This window comes from Thalassophryne amazonica, chromosome 11 (assembly GCF_902500255.1).
Source record: "Thalassophryne amazonica chromosome 11, fThaAma1.1, whole genome shotgun sequence".
NCBI lineage: Eukaryota > Metazoa > Chordata > Actinopteri > Batrachoidiformes > Batrachoididae > Thalassophryne > Thalassophryne amazonica.
In genome coordinates this window covers 50,562,262-50,573,371 of record NC_047113.1, presented here as the reverse complement: position 1 = coordinate 50,573,371, position 11,110 = coordinate 50,562,262, and the positions used below count along the sequence as shown (strand labels likewise).

The following is an 11,110-nucleotide window of genomic DNA, read 5'->3' as shown; positions in this document are numbered from 1 at the left end:
GTGTTGAAAGCGCTGGAGAAGTCAAAGAAAAGAATCCTCACAGCGCTGCCGGGCCTCTCCAGGTGGGACAGTGAGTGGTGCAGCAGAGAGATGTGGCATCCTCCACTCCGATGCCAGGCCGGTAAGCAAACTGCTGTGGGTCCATAGTAGAGCTCACCGTGGAGCGGCGGTGACACAGGACGAGGCGCGCTAGGGTCTTCATCAGGTGGGATGTGAGTGCCACTGGCCTGAAGCTGTTGAGGTCCTTGGCGTGCAGTGTTTTGGGCACTGGGACCACACATGACATTTTCCAGAGGTGTGGCACCGTCCTCAGCTTCAGGCTCAGGTTGAAGACCCGCTCCATGACCCCACACAGCTCATCTGCGCAGGATTTGAGGAGCCTCGGGCTAATCTTGTCTGGACCTGCTGCCTTTTTGCTCTTTATCCTCTTCAGCTGACTCCTGACCTGATCTGCCGTGAAGAGTGGAGAGCAGGTGGGAGGGAAGGTAGGGGTGGAGGAGGGGGAGGAGGTCTGGCTGGTGCCAGGATGTGTATTGGGAATGAAGCAGTCTGTGGTGGCGGTGTGAGCGGAGGTGTAAGGAAGGGGAGGGAGGATACTGGGCAGAGGCACAGAAGACAGAGACAGAGCAGGGGGAGGAGGAGGAAGGGTTGTGTAGAACCTCAGGAAGTGCTTGTTGAGGTCGTTTGCCCATTGATGGTCACCTTCCGCCTGTTTGGGAGGGGGTTTGAACCCAGAGATGGTTTTCAAGCTGCTCCACACCCCCCGGATGTTCTGGTGTTGGAGCTGCTCCTCCAACTTCCTCTTGTAGGCAGTCTGAGCTTTGCGAATTTCCCTCCTCGCTTCTCTCTGTATATTTTTCAGGGCCTCTCGGTTCCCTGACTTAAAGGCTCTCTTCTTCACCTTCAGCAGAGTCTTTAGGTCAGGGTTAGTCCATGGTTTGTTGTTCGAAAAACACCGCACTGTCCGGGTAGGTATGGTGTCTTCAAAGCAAAAGTTGATGTAGTCCGTGATGCATTCTGTCATGGTGTTTATGTCCTCCTTGGGTCACTGGTTCTTGAATCTGTTTTAGGAGGTGCCATTCGTAGTTTACCTGAGACTGTATTACTTGAGAGAGCATGTTTGTTCCTTTTACATAAAACTTTTTGCTTTGTATGAATATGAAATGTCCAACTGCACAAACCCAGCAAGTCCAAAACCACAGATTTTAGTTTAAGCCAACATGCAATTGACTAGTTATGTAACTATCAGTGTGCAAAATATTAAAGAATTTGAGCATACATTTTCTTTTTTTATGTAAACTGTGCATTTTCTCAAGTTTTCCTTTAAATTCCCATTTTAAATTGCATTTTTCTCTGTTTAAAAATAAATGGAGTTACAGGATTTTGCATCTGAACCCTTCATATACGAGGTCTGTTAGAAAAGTATCCGACCTTATTATTTTTTTCAAAAACCATATGGATTTGAATCACGTGTGATTGCGTCAGCCAAGCTTGAACCCTCGTGCGCATGCGTGAGTTTTTTCATGCCTGTCGGTTGCTTCATTCGCCTGTGAGCAGGCTTTGAGTGAGGTGTGGTCCACCCCTCTCGTCTATTTTTTTATTGCGAATAAATGTGAACGATTTGGATCTTTGCTGCATCAATTTTTTTCCAGAAACTGTAAGAGACCTCCAGGTGGACACCGTTCGAAAAATTAATATGGCTTTCAGGGACGATTTTATGGGGATTAAACAGATTACGGGGTGTTACTGCCCCTTTAAGGACGGCCCACAACTGCTGAGAGCGCAGCGCGCTCCCAGCGCCGATGGACAGGCTGACAGCCCGCACAAACAACCAGATCATTTCCAACGTGAAAGCTTTGTTGATCCGGGACCTCGTCTGACTTTCACAAAAAGGCAGAAGATGTGGACATCAGCACTTTTTCCGGCACATTCCACCGTTACAGGAGTTTTTTTTTTTCATGGAAAAAGAAGCCGAGGGACGCGCCACGGAGGCGTTCATTACGCGGGACAAAACCACCTCGGTGTTGGTCTCACAGGACGGCTTAAAGGTGGATTTCAGAAGGATTCTGGTTGCTTTCCAGTCGTGTGAATATCCGATTGTGATTGTGCATGAGCTGAACATGCCAGAACAGGTCCTGTGAGGCTTCATCACGGCGTTTCTTTTCGCCATGCAGCTCCGCCGTGACGTGCGGAATTCCTCCGCCTTTGTTCCTCTTTCCATGACAAAAACTCCTGTAACAGTGAAATGTGCCGTTCATTTCTAAACTGGACGCTGTCTTCGCCGGTATGTCCTCTGACTAGCACAGGAATTGTGAAAAGACGTGGACATCAGCACTTTTTCCGGCACATAAGACAGACGTGCGGAGGAGTTCAGTGCGTCGTGGTGCAGCCGCTCGGCGCAAAGAAACGCCGTGATGAAGCCTCACGGGACATGTTGGGGCTTGTCCAGCTCAAGCTCAATTTCTCGGATATTCACACGACAGAAAAGCAACCGGAATCCGTCTGAAAGCCGTCCTGAGAGACCAACACCGAGGTGGTTTTGGGCCGCGTCCCTCGGCTTCTTTTTCCATGAAAAAAAAAAACTCCTGTAACGGTGGAATGTGCCGGAAAAAGTGGTGATGTCCACGTCTTTTCACAATTCCTGTGCTAGTCAGAGGACATACTGTCATTGCCAGCTTCATCTAAATTAGTAAATATACACTGATCTGCTGTTTAAACTTATCTGATCAAGCTTACTACTACTAAACTTAATTCCTGAACCAAAGCTTCACTCGCCATCTTGCGGGCCGTTATGGTGATTTCTTGTGGTCTTCCGCTGACCCCTGGCCAGTGACGTCAAATCAGTCATTTGACTCAATGACGTCCACATTGTGGGAATCTGAGTGACATCTAACACACCTAAGCAGACGGAATGACCTTGTTCCACTACAGGCGAGGCCCTTTAGGCCTCAGTTCTGTTGGATATCACATGACCTTGAACCAACTGGAGCCAAAACTTCAGTAATATAACAGTGCCCCTCTAATTCTTTTCAGATACGTTTCATCTACGATATGTTAATAATAACTTGGCACGAAGATTAAAAATATGTACTTTATTATGTATAATAAACTCCATGAATGAATCATGACGGAATCAACCAAAGGACATCAGTCGTTCCCGCCCACAGACTGGATGATCCCGCCCACTGTCGCCGCAGCCCACCAATGAAACGCAAGAATCCAAGTCACGTTTTTTCTCGCGTTCGTCCCCTTAAATCTCCCCTCTTCGACATTGAGTTCGGCCATTTCATTCCAACCGGCAAACTCCACCGAGCAGGTACGAAAAAGCGACTGGAAAAATCTGAAGATGAGCGAACAGGCCATCTCCTTCGCCAAGGACTTTCTGGCTGGTGGTGTTGCCGCTGCCATCTCCAAAACAGCTGTCGCCCCCATCGAGAGAGTCAAACTCCTTCTGCAGGTGAGACGGTATTTTATGCTAACGACGAGCTATTTCATGCTATTCATCTTCCGCGCGCACGAATCGTTAGGGTTTCTTATTAACGGTGTCACTTCCGCTGATCTGATGATGAAGTTAGTGTTGTTAATTAATTAATGTGGTCATTGTGAAACATTTGATTAAAGTGAAGATCAAACTGGAGCAGATGACTGTATTAAAGGCGCAGCAGATTTGGTTATGTAATGCAGTCAGCTGCAGCCCTCCCAAAGTTAAAAAAAAAAAAAAATCACAGGAGTCAGTATTCCTCTACCGTATTGGTGGAGGTCAAAAAGTCGTCATCGTTTGCGACATTCATTTGTTGGCGTCTTGACAACCTGCAGCCAAGGTCAGGGCAAGGTTTGCGTTACTGCATTGGTCTGAGCAGCAGGGGGCGTGGCTGTGGATTGTTGAATGAAAGCCATCAGAGTTGTACTCTGATCACACTCTGTGACACTGACACGTGGATGCAAATGTGTCTGTCAGGCGAATACATGATGTGTACTCTACTCTGGTTGCCTCCACCAAGGAGGTTATGTTTTCGGTCGCGTTTGTTTGTCTGTCTGTCTGTTTGTCAGCAGGATAACTCAAAGTTTTGAACGGATTTTGATTAAATTTTGTGGAGTGATTGGAAATGACAAGAGGAACAAGTGATTAAATTTTAGTGGTGATCCGGAGCCCGATGCTAACGCGTTAGCATGTCTATGGCATTTTCAGTGTTAAAAGTTAGCATTAAGCAGTTGCAGCTGTCATCACGTTCGGGTGCATTTGTTTTCAAATTGTAATATTTCTTACATATATTTTTGTTTATATATTAATAATCTAATGATTATTGTTTATATATATTAATAATCTAATGATTATTATATACAATTTTAGAGAGAGACAAAGAAATAGATCACTGTGCCAAGGAGGGAATCTCTTTAGGGTCAGTGACCCTATGGCCTTGTTTAGAGAAGTGTTTCATAAATGTTAAAAAATTCATATATTTGCAGTTTAGTTGAATAATAAATTGAATTTTGTCTCATTTGTTTTTGTCTATAAGCACATGCAATATCAATATCAATGCTCAGATGACAGTAGCTTCTGGGAAAGGTGCAAGTTGCAATAAACTGTGATGCCAAGCGCTAAGGATACATGCTATCCAGTCACAGCAGATGAAACTTCTTTTACTACTGAGCAAACACCATTGTTTGACTTTCTTAGGTTCAATGATTCCACGGCGTGTAGATGTTATGGCGTCAGTGACCCCATGGCCTTGGCGGAGGTTTGCACTCTGAGTGCTTCTGGTTAAACTTTGAAGTTTAAATGTTTAATTATTTTTGGGCTATTCACATCCAAGTAGACAACTATTTAACTGCCCTCTTTTGCACATGCTATACTTGTTTTAACCCACCCCCGGAGGGCCTTGTGATACCCAGTGCATGTGAATAAGGGTATAATTAAAGTGTATTTATTAGCAAAAATAAGCTAAATGGCAAATGGACTGCATCAGACACTCAAAGCGCTTTACTATAATGCCTCACATTCACCCCGATGTGAGGGTGCTGCCATACAAGGCACTCACTACACACCGGGAGCAACTAGGGGATTAAGGACCTTGTCCAAGGGTCCTTAGTGATTTTTCCAGTCAGCTGGGATTTGAATCGGGGATCCTCTGGTCTCAAGCATAATGCCTTAACCACTAGACCATCACCTCCCAAGAGATGGCAAGTATTCTTGTGATTAAATGTTTATTCAATTAAAAGAAACCTAAGCCTTTTGGCTTCTCATGCATGTTGCGTTTCATATATTGGTTTGGTACACAAGTCATATCAGATGCCCTTCTTAACATAACTCCAGATGTACAAGGAGAATTGGGCATGAGTGGCCTTGAACCAGGGACCTTCTCATTGGGAGGCAAGCAACCCAGCTGCTTGTGATACTATGCAGCCAAATGTATGGTTTACAGAATAGTTGCATGTTGATTTGGCACAGGTTTTACACTGGATGCCCTTCCTGACGTAACTCCACATTACATGAAGACTGGTTACAGGTGGTCCTGAACTGGGACCCTTCTGCTGATGGAAAGAAGCACACTAACCACTTAGCCACCACCATGCTGTACACCACAGTTAAGTTTTCTCCCCTAATTTGTGTTGGAGGAATTCTATACTCAGTATTTTATCAAGACTGGAAAGAGAGAATGAGTGACTTTTCTTTATCGCAGTTCCTGATCCTATTCTGACATGTTGCCAGAACAGCATAATGCAACACACAGCTTTTAGTGCAAGTGTTTTGTAGTAAGGCTGCAACAAACTATTTCCAAAAGTGATTAAGAAAATTGATCAAGTATTAGTTTGGCCATAATATGTCAGAAAATGTGTATCAATCTTTTCCAGAGCCCAAAAAGATGGCTTCAGATGTCTTGTTTTATCCACAACCCAGAAAGGAGTAAAGAAACAAATAAAATGAACTCAAACTATTCACATTTAAGAAGCTCAAAATGAAAAAAAAAAACTGTTGGTTATTAATTATTGTTAATAACTATTGTTATCAAATTAGTTGTTGATTAATTTGATGGCAGCCAGTACAGTATCTTCATTACTGGTTAGCCCTGGTGCCTCACAGCGAGGAGTCCTTTCTGTGTGGATTTTGCATGTTCTCCCAGTGTTTGCCCCATCCCTCCATGTAGTTTTCGTCCCACTTCCAAAGACACGCAGGTTAGATGAATTGGTGATTCTAAATTTGCTGTAGGTGTGAGAGTGTGAACATTTTTTTTTTTCTGTCTACACGTGTTGACCCTGTGATAGATTGATGACCTGTCCAGGTGTGTATAATATGACCCATTTATTCAGAAAAGAGGGCATCTGTTCAGCAACCTATCAGAAATCTTAAAAATAATCAAGGTTGATGAGGGCATCTCTCAGATAGTAGGTAATTTGCAGTGTCTTTTAATAGTCTTGCACAATCCCCCCCACTGTTGTGATCACTGATCTGTAATATACTATACTTTTGCTTCAATTACAGGTCCAACATGCCAGCAAACAAATTTCAGTTGAAAAGCAGTACAAAGGCATCATCGACTGTGTTGTCCGTATTCCCAAGGAGCAGGGCTTCCTTTCATTCTGGAGGGGGAATCTGGCCAATGTCATCAGATACTTCCCCACTCAGGCCCTCAACTTTGCTTTCAAGGACAAGTACAAGAAGATCTTTCTGGATGGTGTGGACAAACGTACACAATTCTGGAGATACTTTGCGGGGAATCTGGCTTCTGGCGGCGCTGCTGGTGCCACATCACTCTGTTTCGTCTATCCACTCGACTTTGCAAGAACGCGCCTTGCTGCTGATGTTGGCAAAGCTGGACATGAACGTGAGTTCAAAGGTCTGGGCGACTGCTTGGTGAAGATCACAAAGTCTGATGGCATCAGGGGTCTGTACCAAGGGTTCAATGTGTCTGTGCAAGGCATTATCATCTATAGAGCTGCTTACTTTGGCATCTATGACACGGCAAAGGGTGAGTTGTCTTCATCAGACAAAAATAGTCTTGATGTCCATTTTGTCTGTGCACATTCCAACTTTGAGGCTTTCTTTTGTAGGCATGCTTCCAGATCCCAAAAATACACACATCGTTATTAGCTGGATGATTGCTCAGACTGTGACTGCGGTCGCCGGTCTCACGTCCTACCCCTTTGACACAGTCCGTCGTCGTATGATGATGCAGTCTGGACGCAAAGGAGGTAAATGAAGATAGAACGTTTTGCTTATGAGTTACAAGACAGCGGCTAACTTCGTAATCTCCCATTTTAGCGGACATCATGTACAGCGGCACTTTAGACTGCTGGAGGAAGATTGCACGTGATGAGGGTGGCAAGGCTTTCTTCAAAGGAGCATGGTCCAATGTTCTCAGAGGCATGGGTGGTGCTTTTGTGCTTGTCTTGTATGATGAGCTTAAAAAGATCATTTAATTTTGTTTGTATGTTCACTGTTCATGTTATGTTTAACTGTAACATATCTTGTACATTTCAAGGACTTATGCCATAATATATTTATAGGGACCAACTAGTATCTTCCTACTAGTTGTACCGGGGGAATCTGTTACGCACTGATATCTTGGCATGGGTTTTTGTTCCCCCTTTCTTCCCCCCCACTGTTGTTTCACACACACACACCTTCTCCCCCACCAGAACATCATTCCCTGATCACAGGAATCTTGCTGGATATAGATAAATAAAGGCAACCTACTGAGTGAATCTCCTGCCTGGTTTTAAAGTTGAATGCTATGTGTGAGTGAGGCTATCACATGTCTGTGTTCTGGCAGTCTGTGCTCTGTCATGTTTGGCAGCTTCTTGTATGAAATGTAAGCTTAGAGCTGTGGCGGTTTCCCAGGGTGTGTTTGGGGATGTGCCAAAATCAGCTGAGAAAGTTGACTTGTTGACAATATTTTGAACAGGGCACTTGGAGAAAACTGATACACAAGACCAGCTGCAAGACCAGTGAAGTATTTAGCAGATCACTGTGCATTTGTTGACAAATCACCTAGACGTTTGTAGAAGAGATTGTGTGCAAGGATAACTTGTTGTGAGGTGGGTTACTCTAACCTACTTTGGTCTCCTGCTAAGCCTAGTGAGGATTTTAAGCTGTTAGACCAGTATCGACTACAAGTTGAAGGGTGCTTAAAGGGTGTGTACCCCCATTATCCTGACCTTTCCTGATCTAGAAGGACGAGACTTGTATTGCAATGTTAAAGACTGGACAATTTAGAGGTGCATACAGTGCAGCCGGAAAGTATTCTTTTACGTTACAGCCTTATTCTAAAATGGATGAAATAATTTTTTTTTTCCTCAAAATTCTACACACAATACCCCATAATGACAATGTAAAAAAATAAATAAAAAAAATTGAGATTTTTGCAAATTTATTAAAAAATACAAAAAGAAACTATTACGTGTACATCTAAGTATTCACAGCCTTTCCCATCAAGCTCAAAATTGAGCTCAGGTGTATCCTGTTTCCACTGATCATCCTTGAGATGTTCCTACAGCTTAATTGAAGTCCACCTGCTGAATTTAGTTTATTGGACATGATTTGGAAAGGCACACACCTGTTTACGTATAAGGTCCCACAGTTAACAGGGCATGTCAGAGCACAAACAAAGCATGAAGTCAAAGGAATTGTCTCGAGGCGCAAATCTGGGGAAGGGTACAAATACATCTATGTTGCTGTGACTATCCCAATGAGCACACTGGCCTCTATCATCCATAAATGGAAGAAGTTCTGATCCACCAGGACTCTTTCTAGAGCTGGCCGCCTGTCTAAACTGAGTGACTGGGGGAGAAGGGCCTTAGTCAGGGAGGTGACCAAGAACCCAATGGTCACTCTGTCAGAGCTCCAACATTCCTCTGTGGAGAGAGGAGAACCTTCCAGAAGAACAACCATCTCTGCAGAAATCCACCAATCAGGCCTGTATGGTAGAGTGATGCAATGAAGACACACACAACCAAAACACATTAAAAGGTGTGCAGGACCAAAAAAAAATACCAAAGAGAGAAGCCGAATGATCTGCACAGCCACAGCGCTCTGATACTAAATAAATAAAAATATTTAACAAAAGATTGTTTCAGGCAACCAGCACTTCTTGTATGGTAGAGTGGGCAGACGGAAGCTACTCCTTAGTAAAAGGCACATAGCAGCCCATCTGGAGTTTGCCAAGGACTATGTCCATGAGAAACAAAATTCTCTCAGCTGATGAGACAAAAGATTAAACTGTCATGAATAGCAGGTGTCATGTTTGGAGGAAACCAGGCACCATCCCTACAGTGCAGCATGGTGGTGGCAGCATCATGCTGTGGAGATGTTTTTCAGCAGCAGGAACTGGGAGACTAATTAGGATTGAGGGGAAGATGAATGCAGCAATGTACAGACATCCTGGATGAGAACCTGCTCCAGAGTGCTCTTGACCTCAGACTGGTGCGATGGTTCATCTTTCAGCGGGACAATGACCCTAATCACACACCCAAGATATCAAATAGTGCAGCAGATAACAATCCACATGGTGATACAAGCACCAGATTTGGCATGAATGTTCATAAATGAGCGTTTGAGAAAAAAGTGCTGGCCACTTGAAAATCCAATATGGTGGCCACATAGCTGGTCAATGAAGAATTACACAGAGGTCAGAATTTAAAAATGCTCCAATCATATTGAAAAGTATAACACATTATGTGTATGATCACAAATATTACAAAAAAGTATAGTTTGGACTATCCATGACTGAATGTTAGGGAGTCATATTGTAAAAACATTAAGAATGGGGACAAAGATCAATTTCAGTTTGTACAGGAGTCAAAAAAGTTGCTCCAATTTTGGTAAAAAGTGGTACAAATTATTGGTTGAACTAATAGGATTAATGAATGGAATAGTTTTGACTGTGTTGAATGCTTGGTTTGCAAAATAAATGTCAAGCAATGTCGACGTCCTTTGGATTCTATGACATGACATTCTGTAACGTGACAACTGAGCAGGACACATGGTACTATTCCTTTTTAAAACCCTATTAACCAATAATTTGCATCACATTTTACAAAAATTGGAGCAGTGTTAACTTTTGACCCCCGTACAAACTAAAACTGATCTTTGTCACTATCCTTACTGTTTTACCCCATAACTCCATAACATTCAGTCATAGACATATACCTTTTTGGAATATTTATGATCAGACAATGTTTGGAATATATATATATACAGTTGTGCTCAAAAGTTCACATACCCTGGCAGACTTTTTGCTTTTTTGGCCATTTTTCAGAGAATATGAATGACAACAAAAAAAACTTTTTTTCACTCATGGTTAGTGGTTGGGTGAAGCCATTTATTGTCAAACAACTGTGTTTCCTCTTTATAAATCAAAATGACAAGAGAATTACCCAAATGACCCTGATCAAAAGTTTACATACTCCTGTTAATACTGTGTATTGCCCCTTTAACATCATCCACAGCTTGGAGTCTTTTGTGGTAGTTGTGGATGAGGCTCTCTGATGGTAAAGCTGCCACTGAATGTGTTTTGGACTTTATTTACATTAATTACAAAGAAATACAAACAGTATGGCACTTTATGGTAAATCTGCATGGAGTAGACAGTTCTCAAAAACAGTGAATGTGCAAGAAGTAGAAGAGTGAGGAAAGACACCCAGACAACCCAGAAGAAGTTATGGACTTATGTGGTTGTGATTGGAGAAATTATGCACAGTGCAAGCTTTTAATAATCAGAGACAAAAGAGCATCTGGGAGGCCTGAAACAAGCTGTGTCAGTCATGTATTTTCGATTAAAATTTTTTAAATTATTTTATTTAAGCAAATACAAATAATCGTTATATTTTAGATATTTTACACCGGGACTAAAATGTAAATTTGTGTATTTTTTATTTTACAAAATATCTATTTCTGAGCACAAAAACAGTAATTATAGGAGGTGTAAGCATGAGTTTCAGCATTTTGTTAGCCTGAAATCCAACTCCGTTTTATTAGTGACACTGCCAGAAGCTTGTGCTCTTGTCAGAGCCTTGGTTTCTACTTTATGTAAGTATGAGCAAGATATTGTAAGAACACCTAATCTGATTTTGATCATGCTCTGCAGGTGCATTCGGCCTATGGATAGAAAAA

General features: G+C 42.7%; 1 protein-coding gene across 1 annotated transcript; it reads left to right on the top strand.

Annotated features, from left to right (window-relative positions):
• Positions 1–3,270: 3,270 nt before the first annotated feature.
• slc25a5 (solute carrier family 25 member 5) lies at positions 3,271–7,704 on the top strand. Its single transcript, XM_034181613.1, has 4 exons — positions 3,271–3,457; positions 6,482–6,968; positions 7,051–7,191; positions 7,262–7,704. Exons 1-4 carry the CDS (start codon positions 3,347–3,349, stop codon positions 7,417–7,419), a joined length of 897 nt encoding a protein of 298 aa, XP_034037504.1. The 5' UTR covers positions 3,271–3,346; the 3' UTR covers positions 7,420–7,704.
• Positions 7,705–11,110: the final 3,406 nt, after the last annotated feature.

Excerpts from the sequence above, each read along its gene's own strand:
- slc25a5 (XM_034181613.1), top strand. The coding sequence starts at position 3,347 with ATGAGCGAACAGGCCATCTCCTTCGCCAAGGACTTTCTGGCTGGTGGT. Across the intron at positions 6,969-7,050 it reads CATCTATGACACGGCAAAGG|GCATGCTTCCAGATCCCAAA; the intron begins GTGAGTTGTCTT and ends TTTCTTTTGTAG. Across the intron at positions 7,192-7,261 it reads GCAGTCTGGACGCAAAGGAG|CGGACATCATGTACAGCGGC; the intron begins GTAAATGAAGAT and ends CTCCCATTTTAG.